At 42.3% G+C, this 22,373-nt stretch overlaps 1 protein-coding gene across 2 annotated transcripts in view; it reads left to right on the forward strand.

Annotated features, from left to right (window-relative positions):
* The window catches only part of UNC80 (unc-80 homolog, NALCN channel complex subunit), a 216,363-nt gene that overhangs the window by 111,502 nt on the left and 82,488 nt on the right, over positions 1-22,373 (forward strand). The window contains exons 27-31 of one of the 2 annotated variants that reach the window (XM_044381208.3): positions 3,564-3,764; positions 5,800-5,900; positions 11,080-11,280; positions 18,862-18,969; positions 20,803-20,941. In XM_044381208.3, coding sequence (XP_044237143.3) covers positions 3,564-3,764; positions 5,800-5,900; positions 11,080-11,280; positions 18,862-18,969; positions 20,803-20,941 — 750 coding nt within the window. The remainder of the gene's footprint in view (positions 1-3,563; positions 3,765-5,799; positions 5,901-11,079; positions 11,281-18,861; positions 18,970-20,802; positions 20,942-22,373) is intronic. The other variant, XM_026492047.4, reaches the window with a different exon arrangement.

Here is a 22,373-nt window from a genome sequence, read left to right on the forward strand (position 1 = left end):
TTTAAGGTCAGATTATTGTCATGACATTTTTAAAATGCAAATAATCATTCTATTGTATTGAATTTATGGCAAAACAACAATTTATTAGCCAAGTCTTAGCACTTTCTGGGCATGAAGAAGTATCAAGTCGATATTTTTACAACTATTACTTTTTCGGATAATGCTAACTGCATATGATGAAAAACTCACATTTTTAAACATATCTCAAGGGGATTTTTTTTTTTTTTGCCTATTCAAAGTTATTATGCTAAGTATTGTTTAAAGTAGCTGAAATAAAAATTCCTAATACAGACATGATTAAACTTGAAACAGAGGAAATCCAACACTGTTTAAAAAAATAAAACAGCAGATCAATTTTTAAGAACATTTTAATTTCATGATTATCATTTATGTAAATTTCCTTTGATGTTCAAAACCACAAATGCTTAGTATTTTTTCTCCTCATAGAACAGCTATGTTAATATTTGAAAGTTGGTTAATAAATGAACAGAAAGCTGAAACTATAAATAAAATGAGAACATATTCATAAAATGTCCTTCACTGGTTGGCCAAAATCTTCTTGAAGATTCCTCCATATTCCTTAATCCTTTGATAAGTTGATACCAGCTGCTAAAGCCAGGGGGACTCTGTTAAATTAGATTACTAAACTTTTACTTAAAATTTTATACCATCTGTTTTCATAAAAGCTAAAGATGTTGTTCTTGAAATAAACAACCTGAGGACAATTCAGATTCTACTGGGGAAAACAAATGTGAAATAATCCTTAAACTAAAAATGTCTGCCTAAAATCCCCAAGCAAGGTCTGCCACATCATTTTACCCACATTCCGAAAACAAACGAAGATTGGTATTCCAAAATACGACACCAAGATGCGTCTGATTATTCAACAATCATCTATTGAGCACCTGCTATATGTCGGGCACTATTCTAGGTTCCCAGAATACAGCAATGAACAGGAAGAAACATTTCCCACATATATTTTAGTTTTTATTAGCTAAGAGTCCATGTTAGTGAATAGCATCAAAGACTAGACTTTCAAATAAAGACAAATGATACAAAGTAAAGCACACGAAGGTCAGAGAATTGGTCATGACCTGGAGTGGGAGAGATGTAGTCAGAGAAGGAACCCATAGGTGGCAGTGAGCAGAGACCTAGATGATGTGAAGGAGCCAGGCATGCAGATTGTTGAGGGAGGAGTCTTCCAAGCAGACACAACAGTGAGAACTCAGCTCTGAGGCAGGAATGAACATGGAACATTTGAAGAAGGGCAAAGAGACCAACATGGTGGCAACGGAATGACTTGGTGGAAGATGGGCAGGAAATGGGGTCAGATAGGTAGGCAAAGGGCATATTAAATAGGATCTGTAGATGTGGTTAGAAATTTAATTCTGTGTGAGTGTATCTGAGTGTGGTTGACAGGTTTTGACCAGAAAGGTGAGATAATATATGTATTTATGATTTATGTATTGAAAAGATGAGTCAAGCTGTGGGAGTGGGAGTAAGCAAACACATTGAGGCAGTTAACATTAGTCCCAGGAATAAGTAATGCGACTTTCAGAATCCTAGGAAATTTCGAGAAGGACTTGTTAATGGAAACAATGTGAGGTGAGAAAAAAGGAAAAAAGATGTTTTATCCAATTTAGTTGTATTTGTTTCACTTTCATATTATATTCACTTTTCGTATTTCATGTTTTCATGGAGGTAAAGGTTGACACTCAATGCTGTATGAGTTCAGCTAATGGTTTTCAGGTACAAAATCAAATCTGAATTCTAACTGCAGTGTCCTTTGTAAATAATCAGTGCCATAATTCTGAACACTGATTTTTAGTCCTACAGGATATATCCAATTATCTTTGGTAGTAGAATAGGTTCTCAAAATTGAATTTCTTTTAGGTCACATTAATTTGGGGTTACTTTCCCAAATTTATATGGTAAAAATTATCATGAAATCAGGCAAAGAATGCAAGAGAGTGTCTCTGTTTAAAAAAAAAAAAAAAAGGAAAAAAAACCTCTCTAAACTTTTTTTCTACTTCCCAATCTATCTTGGTATGAAGTTGTATTAGTACTCATTAAAAAATGATAATATTCTATTTCACATGTATTTCAGGTAGGTCATTAAAGCCTCAATTAAGCCTAAAAATAATATGGAAAAATGCAGCGGATGGATTTTGTGCTATAATTGAAATGGAGCATGATAGTCTATGCTCTTTGTGGAATTTATCTGGCTGGGCTGCAAGAAGTTCTATCCAGGTGTAAAATTTCTGTGCAGATGTGTTCAGGGGGCTCCACATGGCCTTCACCAGCTCCGTGGTGATGATTTTAATCTTTCTCAATCACAAAAGTAAATCAGAGATTAAGCATTGCACATGACTCAACAGGAATCTTCTGGGCTCCTTTATACGGCATTAACATATACATTTAATTACCGTCTTGTAGCTCTGTACCACCTCTCACGGTCACATGCTCATTTTCCTGTGAGCGAGCGACCGAAGACTAAAATGCTATCTTCCTGATTGGAACTGTTACAAATATTAATATCCAGGCCTTCAATAATTCATAAGAAATCTTGTTCCGGTAAGAAGAAAATCTTAGAAAAATAATGGCCCCTTTCTTGATAATGACTAAGCTCTGCAAACTTTCTTTATCCTGCCCTTATCGAATCCATGTGTGACAACACCAGATCTCCAAAGGAAGAGGATGTAGGAGTATAATTGACTATGGGAAATAAAGATGCTTTTGGTTAAAAAAAAAAAAAAAGTAGGTTTCAAGTTTAAACGTGTTTCTTTTACCCTTTTATTTTCCTCACTGATGACTGTTTTTTCCAGAACACTAAAGATGAATAATGCATGTTCTTCATGGTACATATAGACTGTAAGGTTGGCTCAGGGTGTTGCAACATTTGGACTCCCATCCCACCCAGCCTTTTGCCTGAAAGAAGGAGGCTGTGACATCACTAGGTGCATTGAGAATGGAACTATTTCACACTCATGCTCACCCAAAGCACACCAGTGAAAACAGACCCTTTAGTGCCATTGCTGAGGAGCTGAGCGGAACCCACTGCTGACTGTTGGAGAGAGAAGCGCCTCTTGTTTTTATTTCTTAATGAGGTATTCCAAAATGAAGGGGTTTACATGAAGGGGTTTGCATAACTCACATAACTCTGCAAGTCCCATTTCAAAAGAAAGACAAAAACAAATGGTTTGAGGTTCTGTTGAATCAAGTGATGATGATGTCGGAATGTACTGACGGTCCGAGGTCATGCCGCTGCAAGGGCACACTCATGCTTGTGAACCCTGGGCCAGAGAGAGAGCAGGCCGTTCCCAGCACTGATGAGCTATGTGTCCAAGAAAGAAGCTGCACCAGCCGTTCCTGGTGGACCCAGCCTCCTGCCTGCCTAACAGAGCTGCCTGACTGGGGGCTGGGGAGACGCTCCTTCCAGACATGCTGCTCGTCCCGGCCAACAGAGAGGAGGCTGTTCAGGGACAGGTTGGGGAGAGCTTGGATCTAACACTGGCTGGGGAAGACTAAGGGGGAAAAAGCCCTATTTTATTCTTTCAATACAGTTCTCAGCAGGAAGATCAGGATAGGAGGTTCCCGCCTGCTCCAGATTAAAGGAACCCGCAGTTTCCAGGTGAAGAAGGGGGGTTCCTTGTCCAGCATTCGCCGGGTCGGCAGCTTAAAGAGCAAGTTACCACGGCAGGACTCAGAGTCCGAGGCTGAGGAGCTGCAGCTGTCCCAGAGCAGGGACACTGTCACTGACCTAGGTAACATAGAGGAGTGGGGTGCGCAGGGACGTGGGGGGTAGGAAGACAGGGCCCGAATCCTGAAACAGCTGAAGCCCATTCTCTGACACATCAGGAGATGGAGAGCTGAGCCACAGGCTAGACCACACACTCAGTCTGAAACCCGTACTGCCCTTGGGAGCAGGGCTGCTGCAACCTTCACCTGCACGCAGGTGGTCTGCAAGTCTCGTCAAGAGGCACGTTCTAATTCGGCAGGTCTGGGGTGGGAGCCTCTCACAAGTTTTCCGGTGAAGCTGAAGTTGCTGGTTCAGGGGCCACAGTTGGAGCAGTGAGAGAGAGTTTACATCAGGGAAAGAGACCGTTTAAACAGCAGGACAGTTTTTTGAAATCCAGATGTTTGTGCCTCCATTCTTCCGATGAGGACCTTGAAAGCAAACTGTAGAAATTCCCTTGGGGGCAGCTAGCTTAAGGTCCCCTGTGCTTTAAAGTCTCCATTTCACAGTAAAAAGAACAAAACTCTCAGTGAGGAGAGATTGCGAGACCTGACAGTGACCGTCACCGAGTCAGTTAATGTCTCAGGGGTTTGTTTCCTCCAACTCTTCAGTGGGAATAATTCTGTCCTCCTCGCCTACTCGAAGGGATGCTCTACGGGTGAGGTTAGGGATGGTTAGGAAGTATGTGAAGCACCTGGGCGTGAGCTCTGTATACATTCAGAGCGTTCGAGGTGAAGGCTGTCCCTTCAGGATCCACAGAGACTCTTCAATCCCAGAACGTGTTAGTCCAGCGAGCCTGACGGTCATCTCACTAGCAAGAGAAAGAGATCGCAAGTGTGCGGGTGGGACTCGCCAGCTGCCTGGAATTTAGCTGTCAGGTTAAAGTTAAAGTACATTTTCTTTGCCATTCAGGCCCGTATGAGGAGCAAATAGAAAGCTCTCCTTTCTAGGCAAGTGGTTTCAGAAGTCAGTAAATGTGGATGAGTTATCGATCAAGTCCACTGCAATCGAAGCTGAGTGTACCTAATCAAAGCGGGTCTAAAATAGGAAGTATTTCTATACCTACCCACCCGCACCTTTGAAAATAACCAATTGATGCATTAGTTAAGATTCAGCTTATTTTTTAAGGAGACAATAGAAAAAAAACAAAACACCTGTGACTTCGTTTATTACAGGTCTGAAGTTATAAGAATGTCATCAGTTAGTTTGGGGAGGAAATATTTCAATTAATTATTTGAATTGATTAATGTAGCCCAACCCGTTGAATCAAAATAGGCAGCTCAAAGGCATGGTTTTGTCATAGATATGACCCAGGAAAGCTTTTAGATTTGAGGGCAAATGTAGTAAATTCCTGAGAGAGATGTCCCCAGACTTTTCCACAGAGAAGAGTTTGGACAAAAGGGCTGTTCATGATTGACCACCATTGCTTATAAATTCCCTTAGATTTTGGGGGGTGTTTTTCTGGTTTTGGTTGTGGTTTTTTTTTGTTTGTTTTGCTTTGTTTGTTTTGGTTTTGGGTTTTTTGTTTTGTTTTGTTTTGTTTTGGGGGGGGTTGTTTGGGGTTTTTTGGGTTTTTGTGAGGCACCACCCATTCTAGAGACAGCTCAGACAGCAAAGTCAGAGGGTGTTGAGAGTGTGGTTCTAGTCATAGTCGCAGGGCAGAGAAGGCAGCAGCACGCTCATGGCCCCTGCAGGTTGCTTGGTGTCCCTACTTACACCTGCAAGGTCTGGGCAGTCTGGAGTGGATTTGGGCACACTCAATCGATAACTTGCTCATCTCAGCAATTCAAGGACTTGACTCTGTTTCTTCTCTGCTCCCATGTCTCAAAATGGAAGCCACCATAACAGAGATCAAAAATGTCTTTGCAATTGTGTGTTCAGCTGGTGGTGAGGGGAACAGCTCCTCTTGACATTCCTCCACTAAAGTCAGTGCTGTGCCCTGTTAACCCACTGGGCCATGGTAGTCTGCCCTAGGATTCAAAAGCATGGACCACTCTACCATATCAACGTGCTCTCCAGGGAGACTGAACAATATAACCTCTCTCGGCATTTTTCTTTTGAAGAAGGGAGTCCTTGGAGTGCAAGTGAGCCCAGCATCGAGCCAGAGGGAATGAGTACTGCTGGCACAGAAGAAAATTACCACAGGAGCATGTCATGGCTTCATGTAAGTAGGAATCTCAGAAAGAGACCTGAGATCCATTTCTTTTGGCATTGAGAAAGATCTATGGAGTGAGGACAAAAGAGTATATGAAAACCATCAATTCAGTTTAGTCTCTAAGAAAAACCATGGGCTTCTATTTCAGCTAAACCTCAGAATTCTCACCAGGATTGGTAATCTGTTGGATCGTATTCAGTTTAAGCTTAACTAAAACCAAAGTTCCTTTGTTATGGCTGGCTTGTAGGCCAGCGTAAGCCAAGGAAAACCCTAAGGGACCCGGTCAGGTTGGTGACCAAGACAGCCTGGGTACCACAGATGAAGCATCACCATCAGTTTCTACAGGTTACCACAAATGCCAAGAGCAAGGTCATGGTGTCGGGCTTGTGTCTGTATAGATCTAATTGTAAACCAGAACATGGAGATCCTAAGATGGCAAAGGTTACACTTCAAAGGGCTCTTCAGAGGTCATGGGCAGGAGCGATTTCAGGGAAACTTTGGGCATGGATTAGAGTTCGGGGTTTGAGCTGAGCATGAGGAGAGAATGAGAAAGTTAAGGAAGTATGACATCAGACCCACAACTAGCAGGGTACTGCCTGTGCTGTTATTGGTCTTAGGTATGTTCTGTACCATCTCCTCTGATTTCCACCTGACTTCCTGGTGGGGCCAGATAAGGGCTGGCTGGTACGTAACGCTCCACAGAGTTCACAGTGCTGTGTCTTCACAACTGGCTGACTGTTTTTAAAGTAAACTCTTTAGTAAAGTCCAACCTACATCTTGAGAAGCATAGAAAACCTATGTGTACAGCTCAATAAATTTTCACAAAGTGACAATCTGGGTAACCACCAGCAGGTCAAGAACGTTTTCATACCTCAGAAGCCCTACACATGCCCTCTACCAGTCACAGCCCTCCCCTAACAGTAACCACCCGTCCTAACTTCTAACACCATAGATTAGTTTTGTCTGTTTTGGAAGTGCATGTAATTGATGTCGTATGATATACTGTGCTGTGTTATGGTTTGTTTGGTTCATATAAAGGTAAATCCTCCAACTTTGTTCTTCCTCAAGGCGGCTTGGTCTATTCTTGGCTACATTCACTTCCATTTAAAATCACTTGTTAATTTTTTTTTTTTTTAAGAGAGAGAGCACAAGTGCCCAGGAGGGGAGGAGTAGAGGGATCAGAGAGAGAATCTTAAGCAAGCTCCACATTCAGCATGGAGCCAAATGCAGGGTTCGATCTCACAACCCTGAGATCATGACCTGATCCAAAATTGAGTCGGACGCTTAACCGACTGAGTCACCCAGGTGCCCCTCACCTATTAATTTCTATTTAAAAAAGCTTTCAACTTAGCTTATACTGAATATAAACATCATCTAATATTGAGGAAGTGAAATCTTTATTATATTGAGTCTTCTAATGTATAAAGTGGTCTATTCCTCTATTAATTTATGTCCCACCTCTTAAATTTCCTTCAGTAATGCTTTTTATTTTTTTCTTGAAGTATTTGTGTATTTCTTTAAGTAGAAACCTAGATTTAAACATTTCTTTGTAGGAAGGTTTTTAATTACAAATTCAACTTATGTAATATGATTCAGACCATTCAGATTTTCTATTTCTTCTGGAAGCAGTTTGAGCACATTTATTTTTTCCCCCTAGGAATTTGTTAATTTAATCCAAATATTTGTATTTATTAGCAGAAAAGGTGTTTAGAACTTTCTCTTAAAATCCTTTTAAACTCCGTAGGGTCTACAGTGAGGTACCCTTATTGTTTCTGGTATTGGTAGGTTTTATCTTTTCTTTCTTTCTTTTTTTTAATCAGTCTTGCCAGAAGTATGTCAGTTTTATTAACCAGAGAATCAGCTTTTGGTTTTGTCCTTCGGGGAATGTTTGATTTTTGTTTCATTAATTTCTTCTATTACCTTTATTAATTCCTTCTATTTTCTTTGAGTTTAACATGTGTTCTTTCCCTAATTTCTTGATATAGATACTTAGATAATTGATCTCCAACCGCTTTGCTAACCTATTCATTTAAAACTATAGATGTTCCCCCAGGAACAGCTTTAGCTGCATCACGCATTTGATACATCATATGTTCATTATCACTCAGTTAAAATATTTTTTAATTTTCATTTTGATCACACACACTTAAAATCCATGACTGATTAATCCAGTATATGAAGCTATTATCTTCTCTTAGGCTGTTCCTTACTATGGTAGTGATTTCATTGACTACCAGATATGGCGGGTGAAGAATTAGAGAAGCACAGTGATGGAGACATGCCATTGGACATTCGTCCAAACCCATAGACTGTACAACACCAAGAGCGAACCCTCATGTAAACTAAGCACTTTGGATGATAGGGACGTGCCAGTGTAGATTCATTAATTATAATAAACGTACCACTCTGCTGGGAGATGTTGATCACGAAGGCCTCTGTGCATGTGTGGAGGCACGGGGTGTTTGGGAGCTCCCTGTACACTCTGCTCAATTCTGCTGTGAATCTAAAACAAAGTCTACTAATTAAAAAACAAAACAAAACTGTAGGATTATAGAGGCTCCCAGTGGTGCTATCTCCCTCCAGGGAAGATTCACCCTATACTTTGGCAGACGGTATAGATCACCTCAGTCCTATCAAGGATGAAGCTGACTTGACGTGTAGTATTGCTATCCCCCACCCCCACCGCCCACCCTCCCAACACACACCTCTAGTATGAAGCACTCCAGGGTTCCCAGTCACAGTCTGGGGTGTGCCCCCAGTCTTGATGGGTCAGAAACTCCAATTTTGCTTCCCCATCGCAGTGAAACTGTCAAAATCTCCATTCTGCTTGTCAGCTGGTTTCTGCTTGGCTTCTTAGCTACTCAATCAACAAATGTCTAGAAGGCAAGTGTCAAGTCTCATTTCTCCAAACCGCCCTTCTCTACTGTCCACTCAATTCTTCTTCCCACTAGCAATTCTGAACTCCAGTTTTTATCTTCCAGTTCTCATGAAATTGCCTAAAGCTTTGCCTGCCCCCTTGGCCACTTCTGCCTGAAGGAGAACTGTAGCCTGTGCTCACACTGTGCTCACTGCGCTCAATGCCCTTTCTCTCCACATCTTGTCTTTCAGGTCCTGACTACCTCACTGTGTTGAATGCAATCTTATGCATTCAAATATATGTATTCAAATATATATGTTAATATAGATGTGTGTATGTTAAACAACACACATGTATTAGCTTACAGTTTCTATGGGTCAGGAATCCTGGCACAGTTTAGCGAGGTCCTCTGCTTCCAGCTCTCTCACAAGATAGTGATCAAAGTACTGGCCAGGACTGGGGTCTTATCTGATGGTCTGATAGGGAAAGAATTTGCTTCTAAGCTCATGGGATTGTTTAGTAGAATTTCAGTTACTCAAGAACTGTTAGACAGAAGGCCTCAATTCCTAGCTGGCTGATGATCAGAGGCCACCCTCATTTCCTTGCTATATGAACCTTTCCAACATGGCACCTTGCTTTGTCAAAGCCAATAAAGAAGAGTCTGGTTACAGGAGAGAAGTTACTGTCTCATGCAATCTGATCACAGAAGTGACATCTCCTCGCCTTTGCTGCATTCTGTTAGAAGCAAGTCACTAGGCCAGCCCAACCAACAGGAGGTGGTTTCACAAAGGCAGTAATACCAGAAGGTGGGATCCGGAGAGCAACTTTGAAATACATCTACCAAAAAGACATCCCTGAGCATAATGTTAAAATTCCAGATTTCTAGGTCACCTCTACCCCAGATACTGAACTAAATCAGAATCTTCTAAACCGAAGTCCAGTCGTATGGTCGTTTGCGTGTTTATTTGGTTTGGGTTGTTGTTGCTAAGCTTTCTTGGTATTTCTCTTTAGTAGCCAGATTTGAGAATAACAAGGGAAACCTTACAGTTTTTATATGTGCCTGCCTCATACCAGTACCTATAGGAATAGCAGGGATGTCAGTGAATCTCGAGAGAGATCTGATACTCTGTTCAGACAAAACCTTTTTTTTTTTTTATAACTTTGAAGAGTGTGAGATATTGTTATCCGAGTTGACAGGGGTATGGAGTTGGTTGTTGTTGTTGTTGTTGTTGTTTTCCTCGGAGTAAGCACGGCCTCTCGTTCCTGAGGAAACGTGTGGCAGCCCTACCTAGTAGGTTTGATTGGCCCTGTCCACGTAGACTCACTTTATGTTCTCCATCCAATATGGCATACAGTTTCTCACAGGTTCGGTTTTGGGGTGGGAACTGGTTTCATGAAGGATGGACACATTCAGAAGATTACTCAATGCATATTTGACTAGCCTTGTGGACGTTGGAGTGCTAGTGCCTTTTTAGGAAAGCAACTTCAGAAGTTACAAACTCAAAGGCCTTCATTCCTTAACTTAAAAGAACCATATCCTTTCAATGGAGTTCTTGAATCCTACTTGGGAAGTCTAGGTGATGTGAGGATTTGAGCCAGATCAAGCCCCAAGAGCCAGATTGGCCCAAAAGCCGGAGAAAAATTAATTTGTAGAGAGAAGAAATGAAGCGCTGTAGTCAGGTTCAGGCTCAGCTGACGGTTATAAGCCAAGGTAGAAGATGCAGAAATGCTTTGTTTGTTTGTTTGAAGATTTTATTTACTTATTTGTCAGAGAGAGAGCGCATGAGCACAAGCAGGGGGAGCAGGAGGTGGAGGGAAAAGCAGGCTCCCTCCTGAGCAAGGAGCCCGATGCAGGATTCGATCCCAGGGCCCTGAGACCATGACCCAAGCTGAAGGCAGACGCTTAACCTACTGAGCCACCCAGGCGTCCTGCAAAAGTGTTTTCAATTCCACATGGGTAGGCTAGAGTTAGACATCCGACGGCTGTCAAAGGCCAGCCAAATCCTTGGGCACAGAATTTCTCGCCAGTTGATGCTCTTTCACCTGGCACCTTCTAAAACATAAGAGCTGCAAAAAAATGTGGTTTAAGTTTAGAATCTTCATTTGAAACTATTTGGAAATCGTATACTCCACAATAACTGGTTTAAGTTTTTTGAGGTCACTTAACCTTTTCTTGTTTCAAAAAGCCCTTTCTATCAAGTGGGAATGGAGAGAGCCAAGAAGCCAAGTACATAAAGACTTGTAACCCTTCGCTTTCTTGCGGGACTTAGTGACTCACTGCGCTTTCAACCCTGATTGCACGGTTGAGTCTCGGGGGCGTGTGTGTTCCAGGTCATGATCTTGCTGTGCAATCAGCAGAGCTTCATCTGCACCCACGTTGACTACTGCCACCCTCACTGTTACCTGCACCATAGCCGCTCCTGTGCCCGGCTGGTCAGGGCCATCAAGCTGCTCTACGGAGACACCGTGGACTCCCTCCGGGAGAGCAACAGCAGCAGCAGTGTGGTTCTCCGGGGCAAGAAACAGAAAGAGGTGAGTGAAGCGCCACCTGGTCCTGTGCCCCTGATAGGGAAGATGATGTCCCAGCAATCTGTTCTCTGGAAATGCAAATTTCAGGCCACCGCAGGTGTCTAAACCAGGTTACAGATCTGTGTGATTTCGAACAAAGAAGGTGAGCAAAGAAAGACAGGTGCTTTGTCTTCATGTCCATGAGCACACATGGAATCTTTTCCCAGGTTTTGTTTTATTTCTCTGAATGAATATGAATTCATAGGGGTAGTGATGATGAGTAGGTTATGGTGGTAGAGAGAATAATGTCTCCCCAGGATGTCTGCATTCTAATTTCTAGAACCTGTGAATAGGTTACCTTACGTGGCAAAAGGGATTTTGCCTATGGGAATAAGGTAGGAATCTTTTAATTCAGGAAATTATCCTGAATTTCCAGGTGGGTTCCTTGTCCTCCTATGGGTCCTTATAAGTGAAAAAGGAGGTAAGAGAGTCAGAGTCAGAAAGGAGATGGGGCACAGAAGTAGAGGTCAGAGCAATGCAGGGCTGGGGCAGCCCCTAGAAGCTGGAAAAGGTGAAGAAATGGATGATTCCCTCGAGCCTCCGGAAGGAACCCAGCCCTGCCAATCCATTTTAGATCTGACCTCGAAAACCGCAAGATAATATATTTGTGTTGTTTAGCACCACGGAGTTTGTGGTAGTTTGTTACAGCGGTAATAGGAAACTGACACAGTTTATCAGTTCCTTGTTAAGGAAAAGTGATAAATGGCCCAACTGTTCACAGATAAATAATAGAGTAATCTAGGTCAAATCGGACCAAAGGAAACTCCTTTAAGAAACTCTTCCATTTTCTAAGCATTCAGCTGCTCTTTCCTGACAAGTACACTGAACAGCTGAGCTGGCAGGAGCTGAAGACAGTAACCAGGGCTGCCGTGCTCCTGCCGGGAAAGCCCTGGGTCACCCACCTGCCCCAGAACAGGCGTGATGGCCGAGACGCCTGACCCAGGGCTGCTGGCCGCCCTTGCAGCTGCTCCTCACAAGTGGTTTTACAAAGAGATTTTGATATAATACCTATTCATTTCAGTGAGCATTCATTGTGCACCTGCTGTCGGCACAATGTGAGGCCAGATATTCTGGGAGGAATAAAAAATAAATAAGTAGTATTAGAGGATTCTTCCCCTAAGGAGTTTGCAAGCCAGGTTTGGCGGGGTGGGGGGAGGGTGTTAAAATTCCAATCAAATAACTAGAGAAAATGAGCAATAACAAAAAATTCACAGTTGAGTCATGCAGCAATTTGTAAGGCTTTAGCACGCACGAAGGAATATCTTTTTTAATTATAATACAGTTCTTGAAGAAGTTTGGGATAATACCCGGAGATCCTAAAGAAAAAAAATCTGTATTTCATGCATCTCCTAAGTGTGCTGTTTGCCTTCCGGGATATGATCTTTCAGTATTTTTTTCAGAGCGTATATGTGAGGCTATAACGCAGGTATATATCACTGACCAAGTGCTTTTTGATTCTTATAAACCTTGTGCCAGAGATACTGTACTTCCCATTTTACAAATGAAAAAGTGGAGGCTCAGAGGGTGGGATTGTCACAGTTCACATCTGTAACATACTTAGCTAGACTTTAACTTAGGAAGATGGAATATCAAATCCAGAGCTTTTTAACTAGACTTTATTGTACCTCATGGTATTCGAACTACACATATTCTGAGGGAAAATCATGGGGGAATAGATCAATGTGGGTAAATTCATGAAACGTCAATGATGACATAAAAATCTATGCATCTATGTTCATGGGCATATGTATGTATGTAGATATGTATATATATTCTTATTTAGGTAAGTTCTCCTTCATATAAAATCTCCCTTAGTTTTAGGAGAAAACCATCTATGTTGGAAGTCGCAAAAATATACCAACCTAAATTAATGTTCATTGTTCACTGTACATACTCTGAGATTTCTTACTGCTCCAACTATACTATACCTTCACCTGTAATCCATATGGGGCCAAACCCAAACATCCTTCAAGATTCAACTCAAATGCCACCTCCTCCTTGAAACCGTTTATGATCTTGCCGGTGTTAACCACAGTGCATACAATGGTGGATGATTGATGTTATTTTCATTCCCTCCATCCTTTAAATTACAGTGGCATTTTACTTGTGCTTTTCTCATTCTTTGTTCATTGATTCATCTGTCCGTCCATCCATCTGTCCATCTATCCATCCATCCATCCGTCCATCCATCCATCCATCCATCCATCCATTTGTATATATTCAACAAATTTTTAAAGAACCTATGGACATGCTGTGTCCATACCATGTGCTGAGTATAATAATGGGCACAAGAGGTATGGCCCATGGGGGCCTGTCTTCATATGATACACACAACCTGGTTGGAGAGACAGGCATTAATCAAATGCCTCAAATTGCTGTAAAATTGCAATAGCAGTAAGAGCAGGGAAGAAGAAACACACTGTGCTGAGACAGCTTATGAGCGAGACTTTGAACTTGTCGGGGGAAATCAGACAGCCTCTCCCATAGAGTGACAAATGAGTTTTGACTGAAGGATGCATGGATGTTAACTGAATACAGAATTTTCCAACCTGAGAGAAGAGCTGAGTACGGAGGACGTGGCTGGAGTAGAGGAGACCGTTGAGCGTGCCGCGCAGGCAGATAGAGACCAGACCACGTAGGGCCCCCAGGCGGTAGCGAGGATTATAGTCTTTATCCTGTGAATCCTGGCAAGTGCTAAGCCTTTTATGATCGCTCTGCCTGCAGAATAGGGCCCCTTGTAGCCCTATTTCTCCTCTGCCACCTAATTATAAACTTCTGGGAAACTGGCAGTCTTGCACACTGTTTCCTATGCGATACCTACCAGAGTTCCTCTCTTAGAGCGGAGGGACAATAAATGTTGAACGGCCGAGTGGGCTGTCTAGTTCATGAGTGCCCTCTGCCCCTAGCCCAGCAAGGACACTGGCCGGAAGCAGCAGAAGAGGCTTGCCAACCTTAGGCATGCTTACATTTTAGAAAGGCAAAGAGAAAGTAAAGCCAGAGTTAAGTGTCCTCTAATCTTAACGTATTTAAATTAGTCATGCAGGTGAAGAGCTGAAAAAATGTATTGAGTCTGCTGCAATAAACATTTTATTTTCAAAATGCCAGCCTCCTGTGCAAGCTCTTTTTTGTTCTCTCATGACGTTTCCATTTCCTGGGCTGAATCTGTCACATAATGAACAATGCCCCCATTTCTAGGGCCGAAATGAAAATAGAGTAGGCAGCAAGTCAAGAATCAAAGCAGTGATTCTGATTAAAATTGAGCCTTATGAGCAATTGATATTTCATTCCTGTTTCCTTTTGAATTGGTTTTTATGGCAGAACATATCTGTGGCAGCCAGCACATCCTGTAACCCGCGCAACTCTGATCAGGCGGCTAATCTACATTTCAGTGCTCAGAGACACTCTGTGCATCCTGTTCGTCTGTTTTAGTGCACTTCCGAGCTTGAGGCATTTTTATAAACTATATAGTACCTTCACCAAAGAATCCTTTGATTTTTCCTATATATACGTATCCTGTCCAATGCTATATTCTAAACAGAATAAATGCTCACTTAGTGCTTGCTGATGAAAAAAAGGAGTAGATGAAACAATTTTTTTTCCTTTCTGCCAAAAAGGATAGGAGGGTAAAAGGTGATACATGCTGAAAAAGAAAGGGCACAGTGTCTGTAAATTCTGTGAGGGCCAATGCAGGTGGCAAGAGGCCAACTGATTTCCTGCAAGACTCATATTTTTCCAAAGCTATGGAAAACACTGTTGTGAGACCAAGACCAGACCCTAGGTCTTGATTTCATCTGCTAGAATGTCTCCCTGTTCAAAATCACATGTCAAAGATGTGTGAGGCCCAAGGGTCTAGGTTACCTTTGGGGAAATAATGAGACTTCTCTCGGCATGAAATATGTTTCCAGGAAGATCTCTTTTCCAGAGAGCTCAGTAGGCTGACTCCAGTTTTCTTAAATTTTATTCCTTTTTGTTTGTTTGTTTTCTAAGATTTTATTTACTTATTTGAGAGAGAGAGAGAAAGAGCACACGAGAGCATAAACCAGGGGAAGGGGCAGAGGGAGAAGCAGACTCCCTGCTGAGCTGGGAGCCTGACATGGGGCTTGATCCCAGGACCCAGAGATCATGACCTGAGCTGAAGACAGCTTAACTGACTGAGCCAGCCAGGCACCCCCAGTTTTCTTAAGTTTTAAATACCACATTATTTCCATAGTACATCCTCATTCGTGGCATTTGTCTCCTTTTATGCTTACCATGATTTTTCATTTGTTTGTTTGTTCGTTATCTATCTCTCCTGGTAAGATAAGTTCTCTAGTAGGGCAAGCACCAAGGGAGTTTTGCTCCACAGTACATCCCCAAAGGTTAGCCCAGTTCCTGGCATTTGTTTAACTCCTGAGAAACACTCTCGAGTTATTAAATTAATTTTTAAAAAATTTAATTAAAATAACTAAGTATTATGCTTCTCTTGTCAATAATCTTTTGTTGCAAGAAACCCATTGAAACTTGTTCAAGTAATTAGAGTTTCTTCAAAGGACATAGCAGAATCTCATGAAACCAGGGACAGACCAGGAAAGAGCCAAGCCTTAAAGGAATGAGAACCAAAGCTGCTGTCCAAATCAGAATGGGCATAGTTTCTCATCTCTGCTTCTTTCTGCATCTCCTTCTACTCCCTCATCTCTGCCCTGCCCCCCAGCCAGATCCTCCTGCTTTGTTCACCTTGTATGTGACCTAAAAATCTCCAGGTTGCATCATCATGGCCCAGTCTCAGCAACCGTCACCACATGAATCAGACTCTGTGTCCCTTATCACCATAGGACAGGAATTTGGTGGGCTCCACTCTTCCTCTTTGTGATCCAAACATCATGGGATAAAGCCCTGGTCAGTCAAAGGACTGGTTTTGCATTGCAAAATAATCAGTAGTGGTCAGAATGAGGAGAGAAGTCACAAAGCCAAATATGGTGACTATGTGTCCAAGACGTACACAGAGAAGAAAATGTCAGTGGTCCAAGATCTACACCATGCCACAGCAAGCATGCCCCAAGATCCCTGCCACATCTTGAGGCTATGTAGCTGCCTCCCATTGACCATACCTCCCTCTGGTAGATTGACTCAACAATGAATGCCATCCTCTATTGGTGATACATTCTGTCTTTTGGTCTTGGATTACTAGTCTTGGGATTCTTTACAGGTCCCAGCTTGATGTGTAATTCCAACCAGCATAGGTAACTCATGGTCCAGCGAAATTTCTTACTCTCCCGTGAATAACAAAAGATGCCTTCAGATCTAGCCTCCTGCTCCATCCGGCAACGAGCTGTCCTCTAACCAAGTTTTACATCAAGTTATGAAAGCCAAAAAGCAACTGATGATAGGTTGGTCAGCCTGAGTTAGGGGTAACACCAGCAGTGGCACGTGAGAACTTTCACACGGTATACCGAAGTGCCCATCATCACGTATGCACCCTTGATACCTACCTTCCAAGCCTCAACAAGTCACTCAGGAAGGGCGACTAGCCCATTACCCTAGAGTGAAAGCCCTTCTAATTCCCTTCCTTTCCCTCTGAAACAAGCATCGTCACAATGATGAGGCACCAGAACACACCATGCTTCCTAGGGAAGCGTGCAAGGATATTAGATATTTGACATCTGAGAAGCTTGACATATACCTTCTGTCCCTAGTAAACAGGATTAAACAGAATCCTGCATTTCCCAGAGTGTCAGAGGCAAACATGAATGTTCACCCTTTTTCTTCTAAGCTGGTATCTGCCTGATTAAAGAACCTATAATTTAACCAAGAAGTATTGTTCAAAAGTAACCCTGAAAAAGACAAAATGTCCAGCCAGAGGAGAAAGGGTGAAATATTAACAAAATTTGAAAACCACATTTTAAATCCTATTTTGAAAATCATATTTAATGACCTGGGGAAATACCATAAGATCCTAATAAAATGAGTTGTTTAAAATTGTGTGTCACCTACATGGCATCCTCACCATTGTGCTAAGATGCACAGAATGAAGAGAAGGCTGAAAGGAAAAAAATAATGGCTATCACTGGGTTAAGGATTATAGGGATTTTTGTTTTCTTCTTCCAAGTTTTTCTGTGTTTTCCAGACATTCTGCAATTTGCACGTATAGTTTTATAAATAGAATAAACGAGAGATGCCCTTTTTAAAATAACTTGACTTTTTAAAAGATATAAAAGAATATACTTAAAAAAAAATATACCCCTACGTTTATATGGAAAATGATTGCCATATGATTTTAGAACAGTTTCCAAATTATAAAACAGGCATGGATCTTGCTGAATATTGTTTTCACATTCACAGGGGGAAAAATACAATGCAGGATTTATCTCCTCAAATGATACGTGTTCCCAAGTATGTGCCTCCACATTTTGTCTTTAGAAAACACAGCAAGAGCTCTGATTCATTTGTTTCGAAGTAGATTCATTCTAAAAGTTCATTCCATACCAGTGACACATGAGATGCATTGTCTTGGGTCTTTTTGTCAGAGTTTTGAAAGACGTTCTTGGAACATTCGTGTACTTTTAGATTTGCCTTTTCTTCCCAATATCTCCATGTATAACACTGTGAAGCTCTGTTCAAAAATTCTTAAGGAGTTCCGTTTTTTCCTCAGCTTTGAGGGAGAAAGTGTTTCATTGACATGGAACTGGGAAAACAAATGAGCATTTATTCTGTGTAGAAGGACGGATGCCCTCTTTGCACAGCCTGGAGTAACTAGGAGCCATCAAGACTACGGATAAATAAACGAGAGCCTGTCACCATTAGGACCCATCATTCTCCCAGCTGCTCCGTCCCCTCCAATCCCTGGCATTTAAGGAGTTGGAGGAAGAAACCCTGTCTTCTCAGTGCTTATGCAGAAGTCAGTTTTATTCTGGACCCTGGTTCAGGAGACAATTTGGAAAAAGAGCTGCTGCTTCCTATAGACGAGTATCATTTTGTTTTTTGTTTTTTAAATGAGTTTCATTTTTTAAAGAAATCATTTTACCTTACAACTCGGGGCTAGATAACAAGTGCTCTGAACTTGTACTTCCTTGATGAGTCTTTTATCTTTTTCTTCCTAACACTCCTTTGGAAAATACGTTCTTTCTTCTATGACCAAATAGCCAACATGTAACATCCAGCCCTGTAAAGGGGCTATTAGAGTGGGTTTTAACTGACTTCATTTTTTAAAAGTTGTGTGTTTTTAACAGTTTCAAAAAATACAACTGGCTCTGAAATGAAAGTCAGGAGAGCCTTGTCCTTTTTTAATTCTGCTCCCATCCAGCTTTGTGACTTGGTCAAGTTATTCCGCTTCCTTGGCCCCCAGTTTCCGTCATGGTAAAAGAGGAGTTTGTAGCTAATGTCTCTGAGCTCCCTTTCTTCCAAAATTAACTGTTTTTATCACTTTCAGAAGGTGTGGGCCTACAAAGAGGCCTAAGTCGTCCCTCCCATTAGATGAAAATGGTCGTTTGGAAAATTGGGGGGGAAACATCCCTGCTGGCTTTTGAGAGAATGCAACACTCTTCATCACGTATCTTGTGTTCTTGGCAGTGCTCAGAGAAGTCATGCCTGCGGACGCCTTCTCTGAAGAAGAGAGTTTCAGAGGCCAACCTGGAAGGGAAAAAGGACTCGGGGATGCTGAAATACATCAGACTGCAGGTATGGACGGCTGGGTCAGAAAAGTTCATGGAGCAGTAATCGGGAGGGGGCGCCAGATACCCTGTTTACAACGCTCGAGACCTCCAGTGCCCCTCGGTGCAGTGTTAGCATGAAGGCCCCTTTAACTGGTGGGGAAGAGTGCCACCAAGCGTGCAAGCAAAAAAAAATCCCTCCATGTTAGCCAGCCAGCTTGCACAGAGACAGGGCTTGGGGAGCTTGGCTGGAACCATGCCTCCTCCCACTTGCCCACACCATGGAGCCAATCCCCCACCAGCCTGAGGTGGCGATGCTCTCCACTCTTACAGTGTGATTTTCTGGGTTCAAATCCCACAGCTACCGCTGTGGCTCTGGGACCTTGGGCAAGTTGCTTAATTTCTCTTGATCTTAGCTGCCTCATACATAAATAAGACGGGGATTATAACGCTGAGGCCCATTTCAAAGGATTATTGCATGGATTAAAGAGATAGTACACTTATCTACTTATCTAGTGCTTGACGCATTGTTATATTATTACATTCTAAGGTTTAAATCATTACACGTATTCCCCAGGGTGTAGAGGGAGGGGGTGAAAAACAACTTGTTTTTCTGGAAAGCTTTTTTTTCTTTAAAGATTTATTTCTTTATTGGAGAGAGAGAGAGAGAGTGCGCGCGCGTGCACAAGCAGGAGGGGCAGAGGGAGAGAATCTCAAGCAGAGTCCACACAGAGCCCAGTGGGGGGGCTTCATCTCAGGACCATGAGATCGCGACCTGAGCTGAACCAAGAATCCGTCACTTAACCGACTGTGCCACCCAGATGCCCTTTCTGAAAAGTTGTTAAAATGATTAAAGACCTAGACCGTCCACAACCTACACCTGAATTATCTGAAACAATGGGGACACCTGGGTGGCTCCGTGGTTGAGCGTCAGACTCTTAGTTTTGGCTCAGGTAGTGATCTCAGGGTCGTGGGATCAGTCTCTGTGCTCAGTGGCAAGTCTGCGATTCTTTCTCTCCCTCTTCCTCTGCCCTTCCCCCTGCTCACGCTTGTGCTCTCGCTCTCTCTCTAAAATAAATAAATAAAATCTTTAAAAAATAGAGTATCTGAAATAATGGATTAAATAGGATTTTTGTGGCCTAATCTAGGGCAATATCCACAATATACAATGTTTCAAAGGGCAAAGGTCACCCAAGTTTACTGGCTTAGAAAACTAACTTTTTTTTTTTTTAAGATTTTATTTATTTATTTGACAGAGATAGAGACAGCCAGCGAGAGAGGGAACACAAGCAGGGGGAGTGGGAGAGGAAGAAGCAGGCTCATAGCAGAAGAGCCTGATGTGGGGCTCGATCCCATCACGCCGGGATCACGCCCTGAGCCGAAGGCAGACGCTTAACCGCTGTGCCACCCAGGCGCCCCAGAAAACTAACTTTCTGAATGGAGCTCCTTTATAAATTAGAGGCTGCTCATTGCCTCCCGTGGACATCACTTCCTAACAGCAAGGAACACAGGATGCTTTGAAAGTCCACCAGGACTTTTAACACAAAGATCTACTGGCCGGAGTCTTTCTTTTCTCACGGAGCTTATTCTACACTTTATTCCTTAGGCGGCTGCAAAATACTTTTTGTGGTGAGAGCATCACAAAATTAGTGTATCTTTTGTAGTTACACACCGACTGAGGTCTAAAGTTTATCACACGCCATGCCAGGTAGATACGCCATGATAGATACGCTATCATTTTAGAAAATATTTTAAGGTCATTAAAGGGAAGCCGGGAAGGGAAGCGGTACTTGGGTTTCAAGAGGAGTATAGCCATCAGCAGCTTCCAAGATTTTAGGATGTGATTTCCATCTCTTCCCAGGTGATGAGCCTGTCGCCTGCTCCTTTATCTCTGCTCATCAAGGCAGCGCCAATCCTCACAGAAGAGATGTACGGAGACATCCAGCCAGCTGCCTGGGAGCTCCTGCTGAGCATGGACGAGCACATGGCAGGCGCGGCAGGTAAAGAAAGGTCACCCACGACCCTGGCCGTCACTCATCCCAGCACTTAAGAAAGAAGCCTATCCATTCCCTTTCCCTCCCAGGTCAGATGGAAAGCAATTGCTAGAACTTCAGACAGAACTGTGCGCTCTAGGGAGGAGGCTGAAGTGCTAAGCATACCTTTTACTTTGATCCCATAGTCTGCACAAGAGAGTACATCTCTCCAAGGGTTTTGCCAAATTATAAAAAATGGTTTTCCCCGGGACCTACATTTTCACTGTATTTCACAGAAGAGAAATTCTTTTTGTGTGTTGTGATTTCCCAGATTTACCATGAACCACCATGATTAACTTTATTAAATCTTACGCAAGTAATATTTTACGTCCAAATTACAATATTAAAGCAAATTTCTTGAAATTTAGGTGACCTATCCAAAGCCACGTAGCTAGTACAAAGGTACATGAAAAATGGGGGTTCTTCACCTTTTTCCACTTCTTGTACGTACTCTTTTAGTCATACAGATTCGGTTTAATTGCAAAATGTACATGGTAAAAATTCAAATACAGAAGTATGTGAAGCTAAAAGTATTTTCTCTTTCCCATGACTCTTAGTCACTCTCTGTGAGAACTTTAAGTTTTTCAGGAGTCCTTCTAGGGTACACTATGCACGTATATCTAAGTACCAGTGTATTGTTGTTTCCTTTTTCACACAGATAGGACATACCATAAAGACTTTTGAACTTTGCAGTTTTCTTTTATATCTAGAAGCTTTTTTTAAGAGTGAAGAAAAATCTATCCAAATCAGGCAGCACCAAACTAGGAGTGTTTAGAAGCACTCCACCAATAGGAGCTCAGAGAGAGGCTTTTACAGAAAAAGGGCAGAAGCAGAGGAAGACAGTTACTGACGACTGCAGCTAAAAGCCTGGTTGGCTGTTTGTGATCGGTTGTCCCTAGCATTATGATTTGTGACCTTGAGGCATGTACAAGCTTAGATTTTGCTTCCTTCCATAGGTCACCACAAGATTAGAGCCACATTATGCTAATGGTCTCCTTATTTGATTAATTTAACAATTACCCCCTTTCGGTCATCCTCTCATACATGACAGATTGACTAAAAATTTGGTCCTAGTGCCCCTCAGTCAGATAGGGGTTACTTGCTCTTGTCTTATTGTGAAACTCATAGGTTATGATGTCAGATCCTTCAAACAATTGTTTTTGCTGTTCATCTCATCATCCGTCTTCTTTCTGCTTCTCCAAGCACTGTGAGACCACGTAATATACGGTCGATGGCTGTGAACATGCATTTAAGATCACTGAGAGAACGTAACACACCAGGGAGACCACAATGAGAACCATTAGGAACATAATGCCAAGAGACTGAAGGATGCTTCTCAGCCAGACTCCCTATGAACCAAACCAGTTAGTATCAAATAAGTCAAAGAATGTACCTGGTC

Source organism: Ursus arctos, unplaced genomic scaffold (assembly GCF_023065955.2).
Source record: "Ursus arctos isolate Adak ecotype North America unplaced genomic scaffold, UrsArc2.0 scaffold_1, whole genome shotgun sequence".
Classification (NCBI taxonomy): domain Eukaryota; kingdom Metazoa; phylum Chordata; class Mammalia; order Carnivora; family Ursidae; genus Ursus; species Ursus arctos.